The sequence below is a fragment of the Danio rerio genome, chromosome 24 (assembly GCF_052040795.2).
Source record: "Danio rerio strain M-AB ecotype USA chromosome 24, GRCz13ab, whole genome shotgun sequence".
In the NCBI taxonomy this organism is placed as follows: Eukaryota; Metazoa; Chordata; class Actinopteri; order Cypriniformes; family Danionidae; genus Danio; species Danio rerio.
This window is the reverse complement of record NC_141044.1, coordinates 12104582-12119626: the sequence shown is the minus strand read 5'-3', so window position 1 is coordinate 12119626 and position 15045 is coordinate 12104582. Positions and strand designations below refer to the sequence as shown.

At 44.9% G+C, this 15045-nt stretch overlaps 1 protein-coding gene across 1 annotated transcript in view; it reads left to right on the top strand.

Annotated features, from left to right (window-relative positions):
• The window catches only part of acad11 (acyl-CoA dehydrogenase family, member 11), a 108288-nt gene that overhangs the window by 14900 nt on the left and 78343 nt on the right, over nt 1-15045 (top strand). The window contains 2 exon segments of the mRNA NM_200178.1: nt 13181-13302; nt 13458-13564. Coding sequence (NP_956472.1) covers nt 13181-13302; nt 13458-13564 — 229 coding nt within the window.

Here is a 15045-nt window from a genome sequence, read left to right as displayed (position 1 = left end):
TTAGTGTTGAGATCTAACAGACACCTGGAGGAATTTAATATGATTTGGAGAAGGCAACACATTCCAGCAGGATAAAGTAATTTTATGCAAAATCATAGACATTTATTTACACATCTAATATAATAATGGGGATATTGATATTGAAGAGAGTTTTATTTTGTTGTCTCTCATAATTGAACATGTTGCAGTTTGAATTCTTAATGGAGAGTTATTGTTAGGTGCAGCTACAGTGACCCCGAAGTGCACAACGCAATCGCACAACAAAAAGGTTGGTGGTTTACCTGCTTATGGCGGTGGGTGGTGCAGCATCCAAGTAAATTCTAGTTCTTGGCAGAGGATTGCCAGTTGGGCAGATGGGCAGAGGATTGCCAGTTTGACAACAAATATGTATTTATGCCGTTATGTGATGCATAGTTTGTATGCCATACTGAAAAGATAGATCTTTAATCTAGTTACTAAGAGTCTTAATCTAGAACTGAGAGAGTGTGTCTAAGCCTCTGCCATTATTAGGAAGGTTATTCCAGAGTTTAGGAGCCATAAATGAGAAGTCTCTACCTCCTTTAGTGCACTTTGCTATTCTGGGTACTACTAGAAAGGCTGGGTTTTGAGATCTTAGATAGTGTTATTGATTGTAGTGAGACAGAATGTTGGTTAGATAAACAGGAGTTAGATTATTTCGAGATTTCGAGATTATTTCGAGAAGCTATATTTTATAATTAATATGGAACTTAATAGGCAACCAGTGTACAGAGGATAAAATTAAGGTGATATGGTCATATTTTCATAACCTTGTAAGATCTCTGGCAGCTGCATTTTTTTAATAGAGGATACTGGGCAACCAACGAACAGAGCATTACAGTAATCTAGCCTAGTAGTCATAAAACCATAAACTAGCTTTTCTGCGTCTGAGACAGCACCGTGTGATGGCATCATCAATGCTGAAAAGTACAGAGATTTTGGAGCACAATATGCTGCCTTCAAGAAAATAAAAACCCTATTTTGCACACATTACAAAGTCCTGACTGCAGAGGACAGGATACAGGTATTTGACTGGCCTGCTTGCAGTCCTGACCTGTCTCCAATAGAGAATGTGTGGCGCATTTTAAATTAATTCAGCATATTAATATTAAACCTTTTTTTACATAATTTAATTTCAGAAATGGGTTTGAGACACTGAAGACTAAGCTGTGATCACAGGAATAAATACTATTTTAAACTACATTCACACAAAACACAATTACATTACATCATATAAAATTTAATGACTTTTTATTTAACTTTATGAATAAATATGGAAATTTGATTTTACAAATGATTTGGGTTTGAATGTAAAAGGCGGGAACTCATTAGCAAATAATGAGCTCTTATCTGCAAATACTGAATTGCATTCATTCCATGTGGATTCCCAATCCACAAAATGTTTGATTTCAAAAAGTATTTGCTCATTTAAGTGTTTGCCAGTCATGTTGACAGAAAGCACTCCATGGGCTCTATTTTAACAATCCAGGTCCAAAGTCAGAAGCGCAGGATGCAAAAGCATTAATGGTGTGTCCGAATCCACTTTTGCTATTTTAAGGATGGAAAAATAGGCTCTGCGCCGTGGCGCATGGTCTTACAGGGTTTAGCTCATTCTCTTAATGATTTATGGGTGTGTTTTGAGAATAAACCAATCAGAGTATAATCTCTCATTCCCTTTAGGAGTCATTTGGTCGCACCATGGCATATTTGCTATTTACATGGCGGACTTTGTAAGTGGAAAAACTGAACGCTTCATTAGTGAGAAAACGATTAAACAGCATCTGCAGCGAGAGGATAAAGACTGAGGGCCCTATCATACACCCGGCGCAATGTGGCGCAAGGCGCGGCGCAATAGTCTTTTACTACTTTAAGCTTGGCGCAAGGGTCATTTTGAGGTGTTGCGCCACACTGTTTAAATAGCAAATGCATTTGCGCTCAAATGTGCGCTCATAGGCGTTCTGGTCTAAAAAAGCAGGCGCTTTTTTGCGCGTTGCTATTTTGAGAAACTGTAAATAGTCTGTTCTTTAGACCAGAACAAAGTCGGCGTATTGTCTGGCGCAAAGTTCGCCTGGCTTACACACTACACACAAGATGTAGAACAATACGCAAATATCTTTACATATGAAAAAGATATATCTTAAAGATATATATATATATATATATATATATATATATATATATATATATATATATATATATATATATAGGATATATATATATATATATATATATATATATATAGGATATAAATATAAATGATTAAAATAATACAAAACATATTAATTTCTAGCCTACATGAATTTAAAAACCCCTGCCTTTATACTTTCTTCATCTCGGGAGGCTTTTTCAGTTCATTCAATTTGCTTTTGTATAATGTTATTATTATTAGCAGTATTATTTATTATACCCATATTTATATTTGTTTTATAAAAAACAAGCTTAGATTTGTCCACCTGTCTGGTTTTAGACCCTATGGGGCATAGCAGGTGTATTTGGAAATAACTTAGGTTTTTGAACACACTTTATTATTATTAATCATTTATTCGTTTGCTGGAAATTAGAACTCAATTTAGAAATAGTTTTGAAACAAATCTCGCGACACAGCTGGCTCTTAAAGGTAATGGGAGATGAGACTCTAATTGGTTTATTCTCAAAACACACCTATAACTCATTAAGAAAATAACTCAACCCTTTTAGACCATGCGCCATGGCACAAAGGGGATTTTCCTGTCCTTAAGTTAGCAAAAAATGCGTTCTGATACGCCCTGAAAGCGTTTGCGCCCTGCGTTTTGCGCTCTGCGCATGGACCGTCAAAATATAGCCCTGAGCCTCCTCAAATCTACCTTTTCTTTCACTTTTTCTCTTTTGTGCATAGGGAAACGTGTTGTACGCACAGACATTCATTGGCCTACATAATTATTTTTGTTTGTTAAGCGCAAAGATTTGTTTGAAAATTTTTTCTTAATTCAGTTCTAATTTCCAGCAAAGGAATAAATGAACAAAAATATCGAAGTGTGCTCAAACACCTGAGTTATAGCCAAACACATGTTATGCCCCATATGTTTCAAAACCTGACAGGTGGAAAAATCTAAGCTTGTTTTTAATAAAACAAATATAAATATGAATATCATAAATAATACTAATAATAATAATTGCATTATACAAAAGCATATTATCATGAATAAACTGAAAAAAGCCCTCCGACATGAAGAAGGCCAAAAGGCAGTGGTTTTTATATTTATGTGGAAAATAATATGTTTTTAAAATATTTTAATTCTTTATTTTTTTTTTATTTGTAAAGATATGTGCGTATTGCTGTACATCCTGCATGTTTTAAGCAACATGTTTTAAGCATTGTGTAAGCGAGGCACACAACTGACGCGCTCTGCGCCGAACTTTAGATCTGCTTTCAGTTGGTCTATTGCGTAGTCTATTTTAGTACCTCAAAATAGCAACGTGCCAGCAATGCGCCTTAACACCCATGAGTTCACAAAGTGGTGCAAATGCATTTGCTATTAAAACAACGTAGCGTAAAACAGGAAAATTAAGGTTGCATGGGTCTGAAAATAGCAGCACGTAAGGGCAACAGGTCTTGCGCCTTCTTGCGATGGGTGTATGATAGAGCCAGCTTGCTCTAACGAGGAAACGTAAGTATTTTCTGTTTTGTCAGTTTACTGGTTAATTCGTACAAATTTGTAGGAGTTCAGTCATACGTAAATGTACGATTTTAAAAAGGAGGCGTTGGACCCAAGCCCACCCCTAACCCCAACCGTCATTGGGTGATAATCAAAATAGAACTAAATTGTTCGAATTAGATCGTACGAATTCATATGAATTAGCCACTAAATCAAAAAGTTACGAATTGCCTAGAGATTGCGTTGGATAGGACCCCATATTTGTTTTAACAATTTTACAAAAACATATTGTTTGTGGTAATTATGAATATACAAATAAAGATAGATACTTTACTGTTTTGAAATCTGTGTTCTCTTATCAATGTGACAAAAAATAAAGTATTTTTTAATTATAATTAATTATAGAGCTCTTTTTATGGTCATTACATACAGATGTTCTAAAATGCATGTATTTCCTGACCCTAGGGGGTTAAACATCTGATCACTCAACAATAAGTCACTTATAGTCAAGGATTTTATAAAACAATATGCCTGAATTTTGCTGGCTTAATGGCAGTCCTAAATTAAGCAGCTCCTTCAAACTATAATTTCATGAGTGTCTGCAGAGCTAAAAGGAGAGGTGGAGGAATTGCTGAATGTAAACAAGTGCCAGTTAGTGGCTATTTGGCCATGGAATATCTGAGTACAGCACATGGTGCTCCAAGCATTTTACTGATCATTATCTACAGACCTCCAAAAATTATCCAGCTTTTATTGCTGATTTTACAGAACTCTTATCAACCTCTTAATTTGACTATTTTACCATTGCTGGGTGTTTTAATATTTGCATTGATGATCCTAAAATCAATGCAGTAAAAGGGACAAGGACCCCCATACAATCTTGACCATACTTGTAGATTCACTTATAACTAAGGTTTTACACATTTTATTCACTGTTGTTAAGGGTTTTACTGTTTTTTTTTCTTGATCACCCAAAACCATATTCCTTACCACAGCTATGCTGATGACACTATGCTGAAGCTATGTCAAAGTCATTGCATTTGGAAATAGAAATTAGGTTTTCAAAGTGAATGCCTGCCTTGGCTCTAGTGGTCAATTCACAAAAAATAAGGTCAAGATTCTGGTGTGATTTTGGAGTCAGATTTTAGTTTTAGTAGTCATGTCAAAGCAGTAATGTTCGAGGTTACAGAAGTAACCCTTCGTTCCCCGAGGAGGGAAACGGAAGTGCTATAAGTGGATTTGATGTTCTAAATCCACGTATGGGAGGATTCAGTTTAGAAGCCGCTTGTCTGAAAGAGTATTGAACGGGCCAATGAAAGCAATGAATTGGCAGCGTAAGCTTGCGCAGGTGTGCTGCATTGCCTATTAACTTAGCATATAAGCACACCTGGCGCCAGCAAACGCCATCCTTTTTAAGCTGAAGGGACTTTTAAACAGCTAAGGGACAGTCATTATGGCGACGGAGTATAGCACTTCCGTTCCCCTCCTCGGGGAACGAAGGGTTACTTCTGTAACCTCGAACGTTCCCCTTCGGTTGGGGAACTCCAGTGCTATAAGTGGATTTGATGTTCTAAGTCCACGTATGGGAGCCATTGAAAGCGCCATAATGACTGCACGTTTCCAACGCCTCCGAGGAGAGGGCAGTCAGGCAAGCGTGACATACCCAAATCATGGAAGGCGCGGTCCTCCAACGTGCCCTTGGGCCTAACTTATCCCCACTTCAAAAGAAGCTTTACGGAATATGTATATTTTTTTGGGAGTCGCTAGCGTCTAGATAATTCTAGGAAATACGACAGTACGTTGGGAAGCGTGCAATCCCGGTAGGGAGGACGCAGCGGAGACCATCCGCACCCAATAGGGAGACAAATGGAATTACATATGGACTAACCCTAAGGAGGGGGAGTGCGCATAAGAGGTGGTTAGCGGATAGGGAAGGCACGGGTCCACCCAGGGGGGGAACTTTAACCGTGGCGGAAACAAGCATATGGGATCGCCAGAGGGGATCGCACATAGCCGGCACCTATACCCAAAAACGCGGGCTGACCAGCGGCAGACCTAATGTAGTGGGCCAGCTGGTGACTCCTCTGCTGAGTCAGTGCTGGGGAAGTTCCCCCACCAAAAGGGGAACTTTACTGACAGACAGGAAGTTGCACATCTCTCCGTGTTAGGGAAAAAAGGCACCGCAAGCGTGCTACAACACCCCACTGAGTTGTTTCCTCAATCACCAAGGGTCACCTAACACTCTTGAGGAAACCGGCTCCACTCGCAGATTGTAAAACCTTGCAAATGTGTTGGGTGTCGCCTAGCCCGCAGCTCTACAAATGTCTGTTAAAGAGGCGCCGCGTGCACGCGCCCAAGAGGATGCAACACTCCGAGTGGAGTGTGCACGCACTCCCGGGGGATGCGGCTGGCCTCTGCTCAAATAAGCACATGAAATGGCCTCCACAATCCAGTGGGATAATCTTTGTTTGGACACGGTACTTCCCTGCTGCCGTCTGCCATAACAGACAAAGAGCTGCTCAGAAGATCTAAAGTACTGAGTACGGTCCACATAAATGCACAGGGCGCGAACTGGACAGAGTAAGGAAAGGGCTGGGTCTGCCTCCTCCGGGGGCAGCGCATGCAGGGTTACTACCTGATCTCTAAAGGGAGTGGTAGGAACTTTGGGCACATAACCCGGGCGGGGTCTCTGGATAACGTGAGAAAAATCAGACCCGAATTCCAGGCACGAGTCACTGACCGAAAATGCCTCCAGGTCCCCGACCCTCTTAAACGCGACCAGCAGAGCTGTTTTCAGGGACAGAAATCTTAAGGATACTGAAACGAGTGGCTCGAAGGGATCTGATCACAGGCTCGTGAGGACGAGGGCGAGATCCCAAGAGGTCATGAGAGGGGGGTGAGTTGGATTAATTCGCCTAGCACCTCTGAGGAACCGGATGATGATGTTATGCTTTCCCACGGTGCCACCAGCCACCGCATCATGGTGAGTGGAGATGGCGGCAACGTAAACCTTGAAAGTGGAGGGCAACAGCCTGCTATCCAGCTTGTCTTGAAGGAGAGAGCACAACACTGATCTGGCAAGGTCGAGGGTCTTCTCTGCGAGAGACACACCATTCAGTGAATAGACTCCACTTCAGGGCGTAGGCGCGCCTCATGGAGGGGGCTCTAGCCTGAGTGATGGTATCAACCACCGCGGACGGCAGGTTACCTAAGTCTTCCTCGCGTCTAGGGACCACACGCGGAGGTTCCAGAGATCGAGGGTGCCAGATGGTGCCTTGTCCCTCAGAAAGTAGGTCCTCTCTCAAAGGGATCTGCCAGAGGAGGGCCGTCGCGAGGAGGGAGAGCTCTGATATCCAGGTCCGGTTGGGCCAGAGGGGCGCAACTAACAGAACCTGCTCCTCGTCCTCCCTGACCTTGCACAGTAGCTGCGCGATCAAGCTCACTGGGGGAAACGCATACTTGTGTATGCCCCGAGGCCAGCTGTGGGCCAGTGCATCCGTGCCGAGAGTGCCCTCGGTCAGGGAATAAAACAACTGGCAATGAGCGTTCTCGGGGGAGGCAAACAGATCTATCTGGGCCTCCTCGAATCGCGCCCATATCAGCTGAACAGACTCGGGGTGGAGTCTCTATTCTCCAGAGTGAATCTGCTGCCGTGAGAGCGCATCGGCTGCACGGTTGAGCATACCTGAGATGTGAATGGCGCACAGCGATTTCAGCCGCGGGTGACTCCAGAGGAGCAGACGGTGGGCCCATGCGGTTGATAAACGCTGCCGCCGCCGTACTGTCCGTCCTGACCAGCACGTGTTGCTGCTCCAACACCAGAGAAAAACGGTGGAGAGCAAGGAACACTGCCAACAGCTCTAGGCGATTGAAATGCCAATGCAGCTGGGCACCTTCCCACAGGCCCGCAGCTACATGCCCGCGACACACGGCTCCCTAGCCCGTGTTGGAAGCATCTGTTGAGACAACAACATGACTGGACACCTGTCCCAGAGGCAAACCGGCCTGCAGGAACGAGAGGTTGTTCCAGGGGCTGAGGGTGCAGCGACACTGCGCAGTAACAGAGACTCGGTGTGCGCCCGCCTGCCATGCACGTCTTGGAACTCGATCTCGAAGCCAGTGCTGTAGTGGTCTCATATGGAGCAGTCCGAGCGGCGTGACAGCCGCAGCAAATGCCATATGCCCCAGGAGCCTCTGAAAGTATTTCAGTGGGACAACTCTTTTGCTGTCGAGCTCCCTCAGACAGTTCAGCAACAGGCGAGCGCGCTCTCCAGGGAGGCGCGCTACCATGGTGACCGAGTCCAACTCCATCCCGAGAAAAGAGATTCTCTGCACTGGGGCGAGTTTGCTCTTTTCCCAGTTGACCTGCAACCCTAATAGGCGGAGATGCCGGAGCACCTCGTCTCTGTGCGAAGTCAATTACTCCCTCGAGTGGGCTAAAATCAGCCAATCGTCGAGATAATTGAGTATGCGGATGCCCGCGAGCCGAAGGGGCGCTAGGGCACCCTCCGCTAGTTTGGTGAAGACCCGCGGAGACAGAGAGAGCCCGAAGGGGAGGACCCTCGACCATGCTCGACCCTCGAACGCAAACCCCAGAAACTGAGGGTGGCGCGGAAGGATGGAGACATGAAAATATGCATCCTTCCAGTCTATGGCTGCAAACTAATCCTGAGGACGAACGCATCGGAGGATGCACTTCTGCGTAATCGTTTTGAACGGCAGCTTGCGAAGGCAGCGGTTCAAAACGCGCAGATCTAGGATTGGCCGTGACCCACCGCTCTTTTTGGGTATGATGAAGTACGGGCTGTAAAACCCGCTCTCCATCTCGACTGGAGGTACCAGCTCGATTGCACCCTTCGCCAGGAGGGCAGCAATCTCCTCTCGCAAGACAGGGGCGGACAGGGGATCGACCCTGGTGAAATACACGCCCGTGAACTTGGGAGGCCGTTTCGAGAACTGAAGCTCTTAGTTGTGTCTGATCGTGCGTGTGAGCCACCGCGAGGGGCTGGCCCGCGCTAACCAGGCTGGCAGAGCCCTCGCTAATGACTTCATCGCAGCAATCGCTGACGTACCCGCGGAGGGGCAGTGCGGAGCGGGTGTGCTGATTCGGGGAGCGTGAGGGTCCCACAGAAGAGCTGGAGGAGAGTGATTCGCTCTGGCTCCGCACCCTGACTCCAAAGAGGGGGCTTGGGGGCTAGGAGAAGGGAGACCGTCGCCCCAGCGCCCGTGAGCCGCTGGTGGAGCATGCAGACCATGCGAGCTGAGAGGCAGCGCATCCCAGACTGGCAAGGCTTGAGCTGTGACATCCGGGGAAGGGGAAGGCGGGTGCAGGGCAGCAGCCATTGGCGGGTGCCCTCGGCGAGGAGCAGCGGAGGTGGATGGCTCGGCGGGGGACGGAGCGAGCTTACGGTCCCGACGATAGATGACATTGCCCATCGCATCCGACTGCTCCTTCACCGCCTTGAACTCCTGGGTGAATTCACCTACGGTGTCGCCAAACAGGCCAGCCTGGGATATGGGCGAGTCAAGAAAGCGAACTTTGTCAACATCACGCATATCAGCCAGGTTTAGCCAGAGGTGGCGTTCCTGGACCACAAGTGTGGACATCGTCTTCCCCAGCGCACAAGCGGCGGACTTAGTAGTCCGGAGAGCATAGTCGGTCGCGGTGCGCAGCTCGTGTAACAAGCCTGGGTTAGACCCACCCTCGTGCAGCTCGGCCAGCGCCTGCGCTTGGTAGCGCTGGTAGGTGGCCATCGCGTGCAAGGCGGAAGCTGCCTGGCCCGCAGCCTTGTAAGCTCTAGCTCCGAGGGAGGCAGATAACCTACAGGCTTTGGACGGGAGACGGGGCGGACCGCGCCAAGTAGGGGCGCCACGTGGACAGAGATTGACCGCAATGGCGCGCTCCACCGGCGGGATCGCCTCATACCCCCTGGCAGCTCCACCATCCAGGGTGGTGAGGGCGGAGGCGGACGCAGCGCGGGCAGAGAAAGGTGCCCTCCAAGACTGCGTGAGCCTACTGTGCACTTCTGGGAAGAAGGGGACGAGAGGCTTCAAAGGTTTCACCTTCTGGTCTTCTACGTAACACCTATCTAGTCAGTCCGGCCGCGGGGCTGAGGGATGAACCATCTCCAACTCGATGGCCGAAGCAGCCCGAGAAAGCACGGCCAACATGTCCGCTTCAGGATCCGTTTTGACGGCGCTCGCTTGCACAGAGGGGGCGAGCGGGTCCGGATCATCGTCGGACAATGAAAGCCCACCCTCCGATGCCGCGGAGGACATCTGATCACCGGTGTCAGCAAGCGTGAGAGCTACCTTCTGGTTAGACGGATTACTCCCAGTACCTGAAGCTTGGATGGAGCGCTTGGAGGAGCGAGAGGTCCGTGAGCCCTTAGGCGGCGGATTATCTCTCGCTGGAACCCTCAGATCTGCCCGAGCGCCCGCTGCAGAGCAGGAGGCGACTGGGGTGGCTCACTCTTTTACGAAAGTTAGCCGCAATCTCAACTGCGCGACGGTCATGGCATCGCAGTGATGACATAAACCGCCCCCGAGCACCACATTGACATGCTGGACCCCCAAACATGTAATGCAGTGATCTTGCCCATTATCCGGAGCCAGGAAACCCCCGCAACCAGAAACGCACAGTCGGAGCGCCATCCTGAAAAGGACGTGCTGCACGACTGTGTTGCTCTTTTAGGAAGTTTGCAACAATACGCACCACTCTGGCGGACCGGACCCAAAGGGACGCTGTAAAAAACCCAGCTCGACCGTCTGCCGCTGCGTGGACTCGCTCTGGACCGGGAGACACTCGTTCGCTCGATGTGGCTGTATCTCAGCAAGAGGAACCCTCATGAACTCTTTCAGAAAAGTCTCTGAAGCGAAAAGGATGGCGTTTGCTGGCACCAGGTGTGCTTATATGCTCAGTTAATTGGCAATGCAGCACACCTGCGCAAGCTTACGCTGCCAATTCATTGCTTTCATTGGCCCGTTCAATACTCTTTCAGACAAGCGGCTTCTGAACCGAATCCTCCCATACGTGGATTAAGAACATCAAATCCACTTATAGCACTGGAGTTCCCCAACCGAAGGGGAACTAAATCATCATACTATCATGTCAAAAACATTGCAAGAACTAGATGCGTTGTTTCCAATGAGGCTTAAAAAAGCTCGTTTCATGCTTTTATCACCTACAGGGTGGATTACTGTAATGGACTCCTCACCGATCTGGAATAGATAAATTAAAGCATTATTACTTGTCTGTAAATCACTAAATGGCCTAGGACCTCAATTCAATAAAATGCAGATGCTCACTGAATACAAAACTAGTAGATCACTCAGATCATTATGATCAAGCAAGTAAGAAATTCCAAGAGTTCACTCAAAGCATGGTGAATCTGCTTTCAGGTACTATGCCACTTGGTGGTGGAATCAGCTTCCAGAAATTATCACTTTTTAAGAGACCAAAAGCAGCTCTATTGATAAATATTGATAAATAAAAAATTCTTATAAATACAATTTTTATTTATATTGATAAATAAAAAATTCACTTTTTAATACTTTGTTGCAAATTCATTGCAGTCAATTACAGCCTGAGGTCTGGAATGCATAGACATCACCAGATGATGGGTTTCATTCCTGGGTGGTGCTCTGCCGGGCCTCTACTGCAACTGTCTTCAGTTCTTGCTTGTTTTTGGGGCATTTTTTCTTCAGTTTTGTCTTTAGCAAGAGAAATGCATGCTCAATCAGATTCAGGTCAGGTGATTGACTTGGCCATTGCATAACATTCCACTTCTTTCCCTTCAAAAACTCTTTGGTTGTTTTTGCTTTGGGTCATTCTCTATCTGCACGCTTCACGTCGTCCAATGCATTCTGAAGCATTTGGCTTAATATGAGCAGAAAATAGAGAAGAAAAAATTGCCTGAAACACTTCAGAATTCATCCTTCTGCTTTTGTCAGCAGTCAGCATAAATCATGCCCACGCCATGTCACTACTATCACCATGCTTTACTGCTTAGGATCATAAGCAGTTCCTTTCCTTCTCCTTAATCTTCTCTTCCTATCACTCTGGTACAAGTTGATCATGGCCTTTTTAGGATTCTAAACTGGCCTTTTTGTTTTAGAGGCTCAGCTATGATTAACATCTTGTGGTGAACCCTCTGTATTCACTCTGGCGTAGTCTTCTCTTTATTGTCGACTCTGACACACATACACCTACACCTACCTGGAGAGTGTTCTTAATCTGGCCAACTGTTGTGAAGGGTTTTTTCTTTACCAAGGAAAACAATTCTTTGGTCGTCCACCACAGTTGTTTTTTTGGTTTTCCGGGTCTTTTGGTATTCCTGAGCTTACTGGTGCGTTCTTTCTTATTAAGAATGTTCCAAACAGTTGTTTTGACCATGCCTGATGTTCATGTCTAATGATGGCTTGCTTAACTGAAAGTGGCAGGTCTATGGAGAGTTGACATTAACAGTTTCCAAATTCAAATAGCACACTTGGAATTAACTGGACCTGTTATCTGCTCATTGTAATTATGATAATGAGGGAATAACACACACGTGGCCATGGAACAGCTTAAGCCTGATTTATACTTCTGCGTCAAACACCGGCGTATGCTACGGCGCTGACGCGTAGCCCTTCGCCGTGGCCATCGCCGTCACTGACGTGCACCTCTCAAAAAATGTAACTACACGTCGCAACGACGCGTAGCGTAAGCTCTGTGATTGGTCGGCTTGGTAGCGCTGACGAGTCTGGGCGGGACCGAGAGGCGCGCGAATGGCGCGACGCCGCGCGAGCGATTGTTTACAAGTGTGGAGTCCCGTGAAGGAGCTCCGGATGGAAAGTTTTGTTTTGTGTTTACCTCATAGTTAAAGTTGTTGCACGTCCGCCGGTTCCTGCCTCAAAATGAGCGAGTTTGAGCCACTTGTACATCCCGGAAGTGTTCAGGAAATGCAAAAAAGTAGCGAAGAAACTTGACACAGAGGAACATTTACACCTCACTGCCAACTAGCGTTTCGGAAGTGTTAATGCAGACCGACAGAGACAGCGCGCAGAAGTATAAATGCACAGCCACGCGCGTTGCCTGCGCCGTGGGTTACGCCGGTCACCTGACGCAGAAGTATAAATCAGGCTTTAGAAGCCAATTGTTCAGTTACTTTTGGTCCCTTAACAAGTGGGAGGCACATATGCAAAATGTTGTAATTCCTACACCGTTCATCTAATTTGGATGTAAATACCCTAAACTTAAAGCTGACAGTCTGGATCTACAGGTAACTGTATATATCATAGTATGGTGCTTATGGTTTGGTTCATGCACTCCCACATAGGTATTAAGCTGAAAAGACCAAAGCAGTGCAACAACTTCACAAAGCAGCCATTCACAAAGGAAGAAAGTTGCTTGTTTTTTATGTCTTTATAATTGTTTTTTTTATAAACTTTTTCATCTCATAATAAATCTTATCTTATAGATTTTTCTTTTTCATTTTAACAACTCTCTATATTTCATGTAATAATCTTTCTTTTGTTTTTAACAGGAATTCCTTCACCAGATGACCTCATCTCTATTTACTGCTCTTGTCGAGGGATCCCAAAATCTCTTCCTCAACAAAACTTTTTTGTTGCCATGGCCATTTTCAAAATGGCTGCAATTGCACAGGTATTAATTTTAAGTATGTGCAGCCAATTGCTGCCAGGTACAAGCCATGGTGGTTAAAACCATATACCTTCCAGAAAATTACATGATCAGTGAATTCCAGAATTAATCAGAATATGGATTATCATGTAAGTATTCTATTTCTTTCACCATTTTAGGGAATTTATGCAAGGCATCTATTGGGCAATGCCAGTTCTGTTGATGCAGCTGAGTTTGGAGAGAGTGTGGAGCCATTAGCTGAGCTGGGTTTACAGATCGCCCTCAGGTAGAACCCCACAGTCTCAACACTACATAAACTTTAGAGTAATATATTCGGAAAACTAATTAAGATCTATTAGATAAAATCTGAGACCTCTGTCATTCTGTCTAGAAAATAACAGATCTTGAAAGTCTACAAAAAACAAAAACATTGTCAAAATGTTTAGTGTAACAACAGTGTTTAAACTTTAATCATATAGAGCCTCAATAAAACTTGTGTAATTGTAAACTGTAAGAACTTTTTTGCCTATGTTCTAATAATATCCAGACCCACAAGCAATATTTGCCACATTTAGGCTTCCAAGTGGGAGGGACTTTCATCGTAGGTTGATTATGGCTAGGAGTGTTATATCTGCGGTTACTGCGAATGTGCGTATAAATACAGAATCATTTTTGTGAAGGCATACAAAAAAATTACAAAAATATACCTTTAACCCAGGGTTTTGGTAGGTGTAGGCCTAAATAAAAACACAAGAAGTTAAACAAACATAATCTAAATACAGTGCATCCAGAAAGTATTCATGGCGCTTCACTTTTTCCATATTTTTTATGTCACAGCCTTATTTCTAAAATGGATTAAATTAATTTATTTCCTAAAAATTCGACACACAATACCCTATAATGACAATGTAAAAAAAGATTTTTTTTTTAATTGTTGCAAATGTATTAAAAATTCAAAAACAAAAAAAATCACATGTACACAATTATGTGCTCAATATTTTGTTGATGCACCTTTGGCAGCAATTGCAACCTCAAGTCTTTTTGAATATGATGGCACAAACCTTGCACACCTGTCTGGGAATTTTTGCCTATTCCTCTTTGCAGTACCTCTCAAACTCTATCAGGTTGGATGGGAAGCAACAGTGTACAGCCATTTTCAGATCTCTCCAGAGATTTTCAATAAGATTTAGGTCTGGGCTCTGGCTGGGCCACTCAAGGACATTCACTTAGTTGTTGTGAAGCCACTCTATTGATAATTTGGCGTTGTGCTTTGGGTCATTGTCTTGCTGGTAGATGAACCGTCACCCCAGTCTGAGGTCAAGAGCAGTCTGAAGCAGGTTTTCATTCAGGATGTCTCTGTACATTGCTGCATTCATCTTTCCCTGTATACTGACAAGTCTTCCAGTTCCTGCTGCTGAAAAACATCCCCACAGCATGATGCTGCCACCACCATGCTTCACTGTAGGGATGTTATTAGCCGGGTGATGAGCGGTGCCCGGTTTTCTCCAAATGTAACGCCTGGCATTCACTCTAAAGCAGGGGTTTTCAAAGTGTGAGGCGCTCCTCCCCTGGGGGGCGCCAGAGCATGTCAGGGGAGGCGCGGGAAGAAATATAATACTATAAAAATATAATTATTAAGTTTAATTATTATATGTATTTTTTATTATATTTAAACGTTTTAATTATATAAAGCAAAAAAAATAATAATAATAATACGTCAAATATAAGAAAACCTTTTTTACCCAGAAGGCCATAGCTGTGAATTCG